Here is a 14,232-nt window from a genome sequence, read left to right on the forward strand (position 1 = left end):
ATATCTTTCCAGCTCTGGCTGCCATGTAAAGCCAAGAGTCTCTAACTCAACTGTCACGCTGCGCAGCATTACCAATAGATTATTTAAAACCAGAAATAATTCGCGCATGTTATAGAATCTTCTGATGTGTAAGTTTTCATTTGACTTCGTAGGCCCTATTATATTCTTTTAAGATGCAACATTAATCTATATCTCGGTTGCACCTTTGAAAAGTTCAGCTAAATGACTTTCAGCCAAGGTCGGTGTTTGATACAAATAATGCACATTACACACGGAGTTGTTCCATAAGGAACTGCCGATTAACTTTGAAACACTGATAACTGGTACTGGGTCGAAGTCGAGTACAAAATATTAATGCAGTAATACCACTAAATTTTGGCTTGTTCAAAAGTTATACGGAAGGATAGATTGTATAGTGTACTCCCTGAACCAAGTCCACTATTTATTTCATAAAATGATGATGGTGACATGTTAATGATTTTTGTTGATTAAAAGGCGTCATCATTCAATTGAATCACTAAATACCAAGATATTATGCTTTTTGCATACAACGTATTTTGAACACTTGTTTTTCTTTGTCTTCTCTTTCTGATGATGTCAGTGTTATTTCTGATCATTTTGCTTAATCTATTAGTTTTGTTTGTCTGTATTTGTTTCAGATTCATCATAACTGGCAATGGAACCCGGACTGGATGAGGGCTCAACCATTTAGAAGATACAATATCACAGTGGCGGATCCAGGGGCGTCTCCCTTTAATTTTTCTTTTCTTTTCTGAAATGGTGAGGCTACAAGACTCAATAAAAAGAAAATGATGAAAGGGGGCGCGTGCGCCACCCCTTTGATTTTCAATTGTTTTAGTGGCACCAGAAAATTGGGCTGAAGCTTCGGGGTTTTTTTTTATATTGCACGGGAGGAGCCTTGTTGTTGTTGTTGTTGTTGTTGTTGTTGTTGTTGTTGTTGTTGTTTTTGTTTTTGTCGTCATATTAAACCCGGGAAGTGGCACCAGAAATATTTCGTGCCCCCCCCCCCCCCCCCACACACACACACACACGGAATTCTCCTGGATCCTGGATCCGCCCCTGATATCTTTGGGCCCAACCGATTTCGACTTCTTGGTCTGTTCTGCATGTTTCTGTTCAGAAAGCCTCCTCGTATGGACAGCAAGCTCATGGTACAGCCTTTAGGCTTTAAAAGCGTTTGATAAAGACATCTCAGTCATTTTGTGCAATAGGGAGAGATTCAAAGTGATCTTCATGACAGTGTGAGTTTCGTTATGAGGCATAGAATAGCAGTGTTCAATTTCTAATACCCGATTTGTTGCACATTATAATATAGGCTAAATAGAGTGCAAAATACTGTAGAATCTTATGCAAACTGCACCTTGACCAAAGACTAGCTTGTAATACTAGTATGCCATGCATATGCGCTGTTCAACGTACAATGCTGTGTGCAGCAAAGGGTCCACATATAAGAAGAGCTATCACCTAACTGTTAGGCCTGTTAGTATACTTCATTACAGTATCTCCTTTTGACGTACGTTTCACAAAGGGTGTATCTTTAGCGTCACTTGAGTCACATGAGTGCAGGTGTACTTGCAGGGAATCAGATTCTAGTCTGGAATCTAGCAGCGCAACTCATTTTTATCGGCTATCCACCAGCAGCTGAGGGTATCAGTCAACGATCTTCGGGCCGAGAGGGTACCGGCACCCGACTGGGACTGGCCTGGCCGTCTGGTATCGAGGTGCTACGTGCTCACCGTACCGGGGCTGCTGCGCGGGTGGTCGAATGTGTTAAAACCCGTACATTGCCTTTAACTCACAGTCACATATCATATTATCATTGTTGATAAGTATTGAGATAGCTGCGCAATACGGGAGTCCATTTAACGCCGCATTTTCCGATATAGCACCAGAAGGAAAATGGATGCTTCAGCATTTATCGACAAGTTTGCAAAATGTTTCCAAGATTTCATGACTGAAGTAAGTTGCATTTTTTCTTCTCTTTTGTTTGAAGTTTTATGGCATTATTATGCCATGCCCACTTCTCGTTTGCATATTTATCTCTTATTCTTTTCTTTCTTGGAAAGTGCAGCAAAACCATTCTTGGAAAAAATTATTTTTAGTTTATTTTATTATCTTTTTTAATCCACTAAATTTATATCACATCACCCCATCCAACGGCACGCTATTCATCGCTGTGCTTCACGACAGCGGCTGCGTGTAGTTAAACTATACACAGCCCAGTCACTGCAAAAACACGACACAGTGACTGGGCTGTGTATAATTAACTCACATAGGTGTGTTTGTGCAATTAGATTCATGTTACATTATGACATAGGTCCTAACCTTGTCCCGCTCTCGTCTGCTTCATATACTGCCTGTTTATTGACTCCCCTTACTGTGTTAATGCAGTAATGAGTATGCATTAAAAAAATGCATTGTTGTTTTCTTTTTTTCCTCTAGAGCACTTGGTTTTGTATTGCTATCAATTTTCAGTGGAAGGTGTGTGCCTAGAATCGAATCCTTGTCAATTTGTTCAATGTTGATATCTTTGAACCATCTGATTAACTGACTTAAAATTACATTCAAGATCCAGAGACTCCAACCCCAACCACCTTCTGATCTGGAGATTCTCCCGCCCGAAACCCCTAGCAAACGGGAGACTCCAAGTTGATGTGTGCGAATAAGCGCGAAGTTCCTAGGATTCTAGATGTTCTCTGGTGCTATCTAAGGCTTATTTTTTCAACATACGATAGAAATAAGTAAGAAATCCTTTCCACCGGGAGACACAGAGCCAGGGCGGGAGAAATCAAATCTCAAACGGGAGAACGGGAGATTGTGCAAAAATGGGCTTTCGGCGGGAGATCTCCCGTCGAAAACGGGAGAGTTGGAGTCTCTGAAGATCGAGGAAAGTTCCTTTTGTACCCGGTATACCCCCACTCACTTCCTTGTAAATATTTAAACCCTAACCTTACACTTAGCCCCAACACTTGGATTCCTGTATTTAGCATACAGCCCAATTTGTTAATTTTCAACAGTGTCGCCAGAGGCATTATGTCTTGGGGTTGTCTGTCAGTTCTTCCATTCATAATCAAGTTTGTGGGTGATGTTTGAGGTATCCAAATGAAACTTGGCATAGGCCTACATGTATGTATGTATGTATGTATGTATGTATGAGCTCACTAGTGGACGAAGCTGCATTTCAGTTTCGTGGGGGGGGGGGGGGAGATATATTCATCTGCCTCCATTCACGACCAAACATAAAGGGAAATCCTGTGTTCCATCCTTTTCAATTGCCTTTTTAGGTTCAACTTTCCTCTGCAGTTTCCATGGTCATTGATGAAAGTGTCTTGTCAGAAGTGAATGTAAAGCTTCCGATCCTGAAGAATGGGCTGTCGCTCCTCATTCAAGACCTGCAGGTAGGTACTTGGCAGTTGTCAGTCAATGTGTAATCAAATTTATGAAAGAAGAAATTGTACAAAATCAGATGTAATTGTGCCTTTCTCATAATAGCATTGTTTCATGAAGTAATTAGCAAATTGCCAAAGCTTACGTGTTCTGACATATTCTACTTCTTGTGTTGTTGTTGTTTTCCATGTTAACACTGAAAGAAAAAAAAAGTTCTATATCCTGTTATGACATTGCAAAATTTGTGTTGGAATAATATGCTAATAAGCTAGATTTATTAATTAGCTGATACTATGTACACCAGATACACTGTGGGCCCGTATTTTGAGAATGGAGACATTTAGGACAGTTTTGTGAGTGGTTAAAGTGATTATTGAGAAGCCAAGCATTGGTATGAGAAGTACAGTAAACAAGAATGAATTACCACTTTTCAAAGAGCATAGTTGGGCATATTCCACCTTGGAAATGACTGTTTGTTAGACTACTGCATATTTTATGTATTATTGGAGTTAATGCCTTCATGTATTGGTAATATCTGATCCAGAATTTGCCCTCCAAGCCTTTGCACCTACTAATAATATGTACATTTGTAATTACCGGTATCTATCATTCCTCTGTGCTCTTCAAGAATCTCTGTGACCAGTGTAACTCGTCTGCTAGTACTGATGAGAGCAAGCTTGGTGGTAACCAGTCTTGGAGCTGCAAACAGAAGGATGACGATGATGATGTAAAGCCTGGTGGTGCCTTTGATCCCTCTGTAGTCCAAATCACAGTGGACAACAAAGAAGTAAGCTATCTGTGTAGAATATACAGGAATCTAAATGAATCGGGTGTTAAAGATTTGACTTGTAAACTTGAATCATAGTCATATGTTTATTTGCCATTATATTTGCTGCACTACTGTGCTGCACTGGCAGGAATTAATGTGAAAAGAACATAAAATTGATAGTAGAATTGCCTGCACTGGTGATATATGTACCATATTAACAATTGATTTCATTCATGAATTCAAATGATAAAGAGCTTGATTGAAAAGGAAATGACCAACAACAAAGTGATTGACATGCTATCTGTAGTTGCTACTGTTACATGTTTATACCTTATGAAGTGATCCCTTGTCCTGAATGTATGCTGTATAATGTCATAAATGCCCTCTAGTTCTTCAGAAGCATTTGTTGTTGTGACTGAGTATCCTGTACTTATCTCAGATTGACAGGAGGATCCTTGCATTCATTGAGAAGAAGCAGGCAGAAAAAGACGACACAAACCGAAGGGAATTCTGTCCTACGGTCTCCCCCTCACCAGAGACTTCTTGTGCAAGGACCAATGCTGTATTCACCTCAAAGATGGGAGGTGCAAGTCATGTAAAAGGTACTTGTCCCTAGCTGTGAAATATGCTTCAGAATTTCATCAATTTAATTAGAAAAAAGAAAAAGAAAACGATTATCTGCTGAGCAGTGCAAAAATGATGAAATTTGGATAAGAAATAAGGAAGCTATGACATTCTGAAATTTTTTTTTTTTTTGGAAAACACTTCTTGACCAGTCGTTATGATGAATATTCAAATTATCAAGTTGATGATGTCATGCTCTCACAATTTCTTATTCGTTTCATTTACAGAAATGACAAAAATCTCATATTTCAGCTTTTTGCATATAAAATTTGCCTTAAAACTACCCAAAATAAACAAGAACAAATATTGACTCCGATATATTTTGGTATGGGAATATATTTTTACTTGTATTAGTTAAAAATGATCATAGTTCTGAATTTCATATATAACACATACATGAAAAATTGTGAAGGCATGACATCATCAACTTGCTCATTTGAATATTCATAAGACTAGTGAAGAAATATTTCCTGAGAAAATGTGAAATTTCACAATGTCATATCTTCCTTATTTTTTATCTGACTTTTGTCATTTTTTTAATGTTTTGTAGGGAATTCTTTTTTCTCTCTTTCTTTTAGTTTACTTATTTGTGGGTGGATTTCCTGTATAAAACACACACACTTATTTAAGAGACAAATTCAGCAATACTTGTAGTATTGAAAGTACATTTCATGTATCACATATCTTTTTTTCTTTCTGATTTTTTCAAGAATTATTTTGCCCCCATGTTCAAGAGTGAAAGATTTGCATCCACAATTCTACATACTTAATCTTTAAGTACAGTGTACTCAAACCTAAACTGTTCCATGGTGTGATGCAGAATTGATATGCAGGGCATATTTGCAGAAACTGAAACACCCTACACTGCATGCAGTTTAATTATGTAGGGTGATATGTGTACATTGGCATCCTTTTTTTTTATAGAATTTTTCCTCAGGGTTGAGTGATCAACTCATGGCTGTTCCATATGTCATTGTCATAGCCATTTTGATAAGTTTTCGGAATGTTTGCTTTTTATTGAGTATCAGCATGGCTGTGTTGATGTAAACTCTACAAGGTTTTGTCATTGAACTAAGAGTGTATTTGTCTGCAAATGTAAATGTGAAAAATAGAAAGGAAGATGATGTAAAATGTGTGGATTTTGGGGAAACTAGTTTGTAGATATGGTTGACAAGGTTGATTTCTAAATGTGTCAAAAATGTGGTAGTCACTAATACAAGCTGTATAGGTGCAATAAATAATGATGTGCTTTATGAAAGACATGTTTCCACAAATGAGTACTGCTTGATAAACATGTAAATGTTTTGTTGAAAGAACTCTTTTTGTGGTGTTTGCTAGTTTCAAAGGTAGTGAACAAATACGGGCCACAGACGAGACCAGGTCTTGTGTCAATACCACTGGCCAGGCCTGGAATAAAGAGAACAAGGACTCTACCGGATTCCACGACGTGTTCCACAAATTCTGTGTCTGGCATTGAAGAACGTTTGCACAACATGGAGTCATTCCTTGGATTACAAGCTGGTGAGTGAAGTGCTCTCTCTTTTATCATCCCATAACCTAAATCCACATTACACATACATTTTAATGATTTTTAATTGGTAATGTGATGAATTTATAGTGACTCGCCAAGAAGTATACATGCAGCTAAACCTCTCTACAATGACCGCTCAAGGAATACACAAAATGTGGTTGTTACAGACAGATGGTTGTTGTAGGCAGGTTTTATGCGGTAGCCACTGTGAAAGATATTTTCGCTGTCCCAAAGAGGATTTCATGTGAACCATGACATTATGTATGAAAGTCACCTGTATTAGCTCTAAATCACCTTGCCCCTCAAGCAATCAGTGGTTGCTTAAATACTTGTAGACAAGTTTCAACAGCACTGCTGCATTTGTTTGATGCAATGGCCAACAGAGCTGTAGTAAGTTGGTTACTTTGCTGCCTTGTACCATTTGGTGGTTGTTGTGCACGCTATTTCAGTCGCTCAGCAAAAGCCAAATCTGTGAATCCCTGAGTATTGGGTAGATGGTCACCATACACATAAGCATGTGTTTTCTTTGTGGGGAATTTCCATGTCGTCACTGAGGACAACTGCTATGGGCAGGTGGCCTTATGGGCAGGAGGTTGCTCTGTAGTCAAATGGTTGCTAGAGTAGGTTTGTGTACAAACAGTCTATTTCTCCTTTTGTGTGAATCTCTGTGTGTGTGTGTGTGTGTGTGTGTGCGTGTGTGTGTGTGTGTTATATGAATGATCAATGCATAAATGATTCTGTAAATTTGCTGAGCAAGTTCAATTAAATATGATTTAAATGTCAGTTTGTAGTGTTGATTTTGTTTCTTGCTCAGTCAAGCAAGTCATATGCTGTGGGAAATTTTATCCATGATGGCACTGTTTTCATCACTTGTGAACATAAAAGATCATAATTTTCATTCATGATTGTGATGAGGGTAGTTGTGACATGATAAAACCTATGGAATAAAAACCAACAGAATGCAGATATAACGTAAAGTTGGCTGTATGGAAAGAAAGCATATTGAAGGTCTATTCTAAATATTGTATGAGCATGCCAAGGAATTTTTGCTGGTGAATAATGAAGGTGTAATTTGAATATGTTCTATGAAGGTAAATATTCGTTTCTGCTTTTTTCCCCTTTACTCCAGTCCATGAGAACCTCTCTTCAGACGTGTTTAAAAGACTTAAAGTCCTTGAAGAGAGACTACTGCATTTGGAAGGAATCTCCCCTGAATACTGCCACATATCAGTAAGTTTTTAATTTATTCAAGGATTGATGTTTGGCCTTTTTCACTAAGAGTCAGACACTTAATTAGTCATTTAAATCAGGCTCTCAAATGAGTCTTGTGTGAAAATGTTGACAACTTGTTCTCAGCAAAATGCAATCTGCAGCATGTCAACATTTGAGAATGCTGCCCTCATTGTCAGAAACCAGTCAGTGTTATAATGATATACATTCGTGCTTGTTACCAGTCTTAGAAATGAAAAGAAAAAATCCTCTTTATTACAACCAGAGTGAGGAGTGATAAGCATATTTTATTATCGCTACATTAATTTCGTGGGGACAGAGTAACATATTCCTCATGAATTTGACTACTATAACTTGCAATAGCCAGAAGATGCCATGAACATTCAGTAGTGATAGTTAAAGAAAAAAAAAATGAAGGAGGACTTATCTTATTCCTACTACTTAAGCTGTATAGCTTAGGCTATTGGAAATAGGCTATAGTGGGAAATTGCAGAGACTCCAACTCTCCCGCTTTCGACGGGAGATCTCCCGCCGAAACCCCATTTTTGCAAAATCTCCCGTTCTCCCGCTTGAGATTTAATTTCTCCCGCCGTGGCTCTTTGTCTCCCGCTTGAAATTCTTTCTGACTTATTATTACCGTATGTTGAAAAATAAGCCCTAGATAGCATGAGAGAGCATCTAGAACCCTAGAGCTTCCAGGGCCCTTAAGCGGACCCTGGACCCGGGCCGCAAGGAAATTCGTGCTCGTGATGTGCGCTTCGTGCACATCAAGTTGAAGTCTCCCGTTTGCTAGGGGTTTCAGGCGAGAGACTCCAGATCAGAAGGTGCTTGGGGTTGGAGTCTCTGAAATTGTTGCAACATTTGTCAATGATATGTGCACTTTTACATGCCTCACAGTTTTAGATGCACACTATTTTTCTGATCAGTGCCAATACTAACCTTTGTGCTTAGATGATACACTCGATAGTACAATGCAGGTCATAATGAGCTTAAGTAAATATTGTGACTTGTTCGGGAAGTTCATCATGTGTTCATGTTTTCTAAATCTTCGGAGAATGAAGGGCTGGTCATCATTCAGTTTACAGACTGACCATTTATAATTCTGAATTGTGAAGCGAAATAGAATTTTTCCCTGTTGATTCTGATTAACATTGGTGTCTTTGTGATGTCTTTATGCTTTGCGATTGGAGGCTTATACTATTTACTAGTTCATTTTTGTCGAGCCCACCGGAGGTGAGGGGAGACTAAGGGATCGCCTGCGGCGTCTATCCGTCCGTCGTCTGTCCGTAACGCTATAAAGACTTGAATAACTCTGTACTCTGGGCTTCAATTTGAATCAAACTTGGAGGGAAGAGTAGTCATACAAAGTTTTACCTTTTATCAAGTATGAAGGTCACCTCAAGGTTTACGGTCACAGGCAGGGGTCAATGAACTTTTAGGGACAATGTTAAGTTTTTAGGGCGCGTTTCGATTATGGACTATAACTTTTGATCCATAAGTCTATTTGTGACCAAACTTGGATGGTAGATGTACCTTGGGGAGTTAATGGTCGCCACAGGGTCAAAGGTCACAGGCAGGAGTCAATGAACTTTTAGGGCCCAATGTTAAGTTTTTAGGGCACGTTTCGATTATGAGTCATAACTTTTGATCCATAAGTCCGTCTGTGACTTAACTTGGGTGGTAGATGTTCCTCGGGGAGTTGATGGTCTCCACAAGGTCAAAGGTCACATGCAGGGGTCAATGAACTTTTAGGGCCCAATGTTAAGTTTTTAGGGCACGTTTCGATTATGGACCATAACTTTTGATCCGTAAGTCTATTTGTGACCAAACTTAGATGGAAGATGTACCTTGGGGAGTTGATGGTCACCAGAAGGTCAAATGTCACAGACAGGGGTCAATGAACTTTTAGGGCCCAATGTCAAGTTTTTAGGGCGCGTTTTGATTATGGGTCATAACTTTTGATCCATGAGTCTATTTGTGACCAAACTTGGATCATAGATGTACCTTGGAGAGTTGATGGTCACCACAAGGTCAAAGGTCACAGGCAGGGGTCAATGAACTTTTAAGGCCCAATGTACTGTGGATGTAATTATGACTCCTAACTTTTGATCCATAGGTCCATTTGTGAACAAACTGAAAAAAAGGTGTTGTACGTTTGTGGGCGAGACACATTACGGCACTTGCCTTGTATTATTCTCTCCACTCTATTCAGCTGACTAGCATTGTGATGTGCAATATGACATTTTTCCCACCAGTTTTCTGTTTTCACTCTCTCTTTCTCTGTGTCCACCTCCAGTCATCAATGTCCAAGCAGTCCAGAGTGGGTCCTGGTATGAAGCCGCCAGGAGACTCAGCAGTGCAGGACATTGACAACAGAATCAAGATGCTGCAGCGTTCTCTCAGGCTCAGAAAGGCCCAGATGGAAGGAAAATCCGGGAAGTCGGACACCGGATGAAGATGGGAGTGATATTAGTGAGGCTTTTGCCTGCATCACGTACATGTACCTGGTAGTCCCAGCCCACTTTGGATGACATTATATCATGCCTGCTTGTGTGCAGAAAACTTGAAACAACTAAGAGAGATAGAGAGAAGTGAGGTAGATAGATAGATTGATAGATAGACAGATAGATAGATAGATGGATGGATACATAGATAGATTGATAGATGGATAGATAGATGGATGTATAAATAGACAGTTAGATGGATAGATAAATAGATAGATGGATAGTTAGATAGATGGAAAGATAGAGATAAGAGAGGACAGACAGAGATAAATCTCTTCAAATATAACATCTTTTCCAAAGCTTTCTCAAGATGTGTAGTTTCCGTGCTTACATTTTTCCCCACTTATTAAAGTCAGGGATTGTGTTAGCTAGTTAATTCTTGCCAGATAAAAAAAAAGTGGTGTTGAAGATGAAAATCAGGCATAGGTGAATATTAAGGAAATATAGAACAGCTTGTGCATTGTGACGGGCATCACAACACCATCCTCTGGTAAGCACAGATATACCATTGCTACATTGTAAGGAAGACTCGGTGCTATTGTCTCATGAATGTAAATGACAGAGATTAAAGCCTTTGTGTTACCAGATTAGATATTGCCACTCACTCTATTGACTTTATATCGAGTCTGTTAAACACCAGGAATTACAATATTCCATGACCTATAAAACATGGTGGATTCAAATTTACTTGAAATATGATGTATTATTTATCAAAGCACAGTCAAGAACTTGCAAATAAAGTCAAAGATGATGCATTTATACAAGGCTGAATTTGTCTGTGTTAATGCTCCTCACCCTGGGCTATCACATATATAGATGTATATAAGTGGTTTGCTGTTGAAATTAAAACTGCAAACATTGTATTGTTATTAATGCCCCAGAGGAGTTGAAAGCACTCCTCAGATTTTCTGCACTGCTGCGGCTCTGCTTCCACAGGATAATGAGTTTCTGTACTTCTGGTTTCCATGACCCTAGATTGGATGTTGCCTTCCTGCTCCTGACAGAATGGTATCACAGAATACTGTAAAATGAGTAGCGTTTGCATACATTTTAATTTTGCGAATTTCGCAAAATTAAAGTACTATGCTAAAGGTCGTGTCTACACTATATGCATTGAATGTTTGAGGCAACTCGCGAAAATTTCATGTTGCCAATAAGGTCATCAGCTCCCATTCACAAAAATTTCATGCCGCAAAAATATTTACATGTTTAAAATGTTTTATAGTAACATATGAGCTCAGTTCTGTAATATAAATGCTTATGCATGAAGTTCTTTTTCCTGTATTGTGTAGAACCTCCAGAGTATACTCACACATCTGTGAGAGGCACTCTTGCATTACCGACATGGTACTCGAGGCACAAAAGTGCATATGGAAGAATGTACAGGTTCTAAGAAAATTTGTACAAATTGAAATCATTCTGTTCTGCCTGAGTGACTACTTGAAGGCAACATTTTTTTTTTTTTTTTAATTTAAAGATGTCCATTGATGGTGAGGTAACTACATTTTGAGGCAGGTCATTACACAAGCAAATGGTGCCTGGGAAAAAGTAAAGTGTAGTGATATGGGGATTCTGGGGATGAAAAACCTCATCTTGTGTCCTCTAGTTGGAGTGTTGAAAGGAATGAGTTGATGATGATATGTGATATCAATGAGATTGATGGGAGTAGGGAGAGAAGCTTCAGTGGCTTTAATACTTCCTTTTGTCCTGGTGAAGGAGATTGGGTGGAGAAAAAAAGTTATCCATGAACAGTCCAGAGACATAATGTGTAGATATTTCTAAGGAAGAAGGTCCTTGAGGGGTGTAGGAAAATGGCACCTGGATGAGAGTTCTTCTGTTGCTTATATCATGGGAGTAAAATCACCCTAATAGATAAAAAGAAGGACAACAATTTTTTTTCTTCTAAAAGAAGAATAGCATCATAACAGTATGTGCCAGTAAATGGACCAATTGTGACCACTCAGCTCAAAACTCACAATGAGTCGCAGATTCAACAGGCCAAATTGTCGTTTGGGTTGACCGACTCAGTTTCTTAAAGTTTGTCTCATGTGGGAAGGTAATCCTTTCTCTACCTACTGTGAAGATTTTACAGCTTAAAACTAAACCAAAGCGAGGTACAGATCAGTGCTATTGTAAAAACAAACAAACAAACAAACAAAACCTAGAAATATCAGTCAGTGTCAGCAGGTTGATCTCAAAATGGTGATGTAGTTTCCACAACTGGTGTTGGGCTTTATGTTGAACACCATGCGTTGAACTGAGCTCCACTATTTGTATTGCTGATTTATGTGCATTTTTTTCTAGTATGGCTAAAACCAGCCCCTGAGGTCTATCAGGCTCACCATTTCATCTGTTGCATGGACACATCTGTCATGGTGCAATCTCTGAATAAAATTGTTACCAGTTCGCGTGAGTATGTTGAAAATGGTCAAGATAATGTCAATCTCATTTTGTCTCTTGATTCCAGATATGAATGATTGTGAGTGAATTGTGAACGAGCTACTGCCACATGAAAAGATGGCTGCTTTGAGTTTGAGGTGCTCACTGATAACCTTATCGAGGGAAGATCCACTTAAAGATGAAATCCAGTCCGATTATAAGTTAGTCTGATAAAAAAGAGTAAAATTTTACGAGTTCAACGGTAAAAATTTGACTGAAATCGGTTGAAAATTAGGGAAGTTATGACATTTTGAAGTTTTGCTAATTTGTCAGGAAACAGTTCTTGTACAGTGGATATGAATATGCAAATGAGTGAGCTAACCATGTCATACCCTCAAAATTTTTTCCATTGATCGTGTACAAAAAATGGCGAAAATTCAATGTGTCTGTCATTGAAGTCTGAAACATGACGTTATTCCTGGTTGAATAACTTCAGAACAGTGATCAGTTAGATATACGAAGATTTGAGCCTCGGGCATAATTGCATTTGAATGAAAAACTGGAAATTTCAACATTTTATGTACACTCTGGTAAGTTGTGAGGGAATGACATGCTCACTTTGCCATTTGCGTATTCATATTGCTGTTTAAGCATTGTTCCCCCCAAAATAACGAAAATTCAAAATGTCATAACTTCCTTATTTTTCATCCAATTTTGATCAAATCTATACCGTTGAACTCGTAATATTTTACTCTTTCTTATCAGACTAACTTATATTTGTACTGGATTTCCCCTTTAATGTTTAACTTGACATTTATAAATTGAGTGAACACATACGTATAACATTCTTTGAATAGTTTATGACAGGATTACAATTCATCTGGTTTTTGAGGAAAGTCAATGTTCAGTTCAATCATTCTCTGTTAATACATGTAATGGTGAATTAAACATGATATGAAATTACCCTTAAAGGGAAAATCTACTTTATCCATGGAACACACAGAATTGTGAAAGTTGCACAAGAATCAGTCAAACATACAGTAAGTTCACAAAAATGTGCATTTGTACATGAAATCATGGAGCTACTAGTAGCTCCGTGATGAACAGAGTTATCAGTCACAATCACTTGTGTGATACATAATCAGACTCGGAAATTATGTCATTTCCTCACAACTTGTACAGAAGGCATGTTGGGAATATGATTGTGAATGGTTCTCACACTGATTATCCATTTAAACTTTAATTTCCAAATAACTACAGCTCTACGTGATTGTAAAGGAGATAATTATATTGAGAAAATCCAATGAAGATGAATGTTAAAACCAACGGAAACTTGAGGCGATGAAACCATCATTCATATCATTCAATTTTCATATCATTGTTCTGATATCGCGGCTGTGATTACGGTACGCGGAACCCTGAAATTTCATCACTTTCGATGTTGTCAAGATTCAATTAAAACTTTCGCTTATATGTTTTAATTTGCCTTTACCTTTTTTTTTATTAGATCTACAAGTCGACAAGAAAATGGCTTGATTTCCTCTTTATTAGGAAGTACGTCTATCGTTAGATACATTGCTCAGGCATCTAGCTTATTCCGGAGTTACTGTGCTATCCTTTGTATTGTGGATTTCAACTCTACAGATAAACAAAAGTATAGAGTGAAAAAAAAGTATATCAAATGGATAAACAATGTCGTCAAGCCATACATTTCATTGGAACCATGCATGTATAGCATAATGTAGGTGTATGTCATTCATAGTAACATAATAGCATAATATGCCACA

At 38.3% G+C, this 14,232-nt stretch overlaps 1 protein-coding gene across 1 annotated transcript; it reads left to right on the forward strand.

Annotated features, from left to right (window-relative positions):
* Positions 1-1,873: 1,873 nt before the first annotated feature.
* On the forward strand, positions 1,874-10,199 carry LOC139737208 (MAP3K12-binding inhibitory protein 1-like). Its single transcript, XM_071647885.1, has 7 exons — positions 1,874-1,980; positions 3,306-3,419; positions 4,037-4,195; positions 4,617-4,779; positions 6,140-6,322; positions 7,462-7,562; positions 9,859-10,199. Exons 1-7 carry the CDS (start codon positions 1,921-1,923, stop codon positions 10,015-10,017), a joined length of 939 nt encoding a protein of 312 aa, XP_071503986.1. The 5' UTR covers positions 1,874-1,920; the 3' UTR covers positions 10,018-10,199.
* Positions 10,200-14,232: the final 4,033 nt, after the last annotated feature.

The sequence above is a fragment of the Diadema antillarum genome, unplaced genomic scaffold (genome assembly GCF_040938485.1).
Source record: "Diadema antillarum isolate AM-2024a unplaced genomic scaffold, OU_Dant_1.0 seq00000685_RagTag, whole genome shotgun sequence".
Lineage (NCBI taxonomy): Eukaryota > Metazoa > Echinodermata > Echinoidea > Diadematoida > Diadematidae > Diadema > Diadema antillarum.

What these genes read in the sequence shown, in the direction of transcription:
- LOC139737208 (XM_071647885.1), top strand. Translation starts at nt 1,921, where the DNA reads ATGGATGCTTCAGCATTTATCGACAAGTTTGCAAAATGTTTCCAAGAT. An exon ending in TCCAAGATTTCATGACTGAA is followed by an intron (nt 1,981 to 3,305) that starts GTAAGTTGCATT and finishes TTGCCTTTTTAG; the next exon opens with GTTCAACTTTCCTCTGCAGT. An exon ending in CTGAATACTGCCACATATCA is followed by an intron (nt 7,563 to 9,858) that starts GTAAGTTTTTAA and finishes GTCCACCTCCAG; the next exon opens with TCATCAATGTCCAAGCAGTC.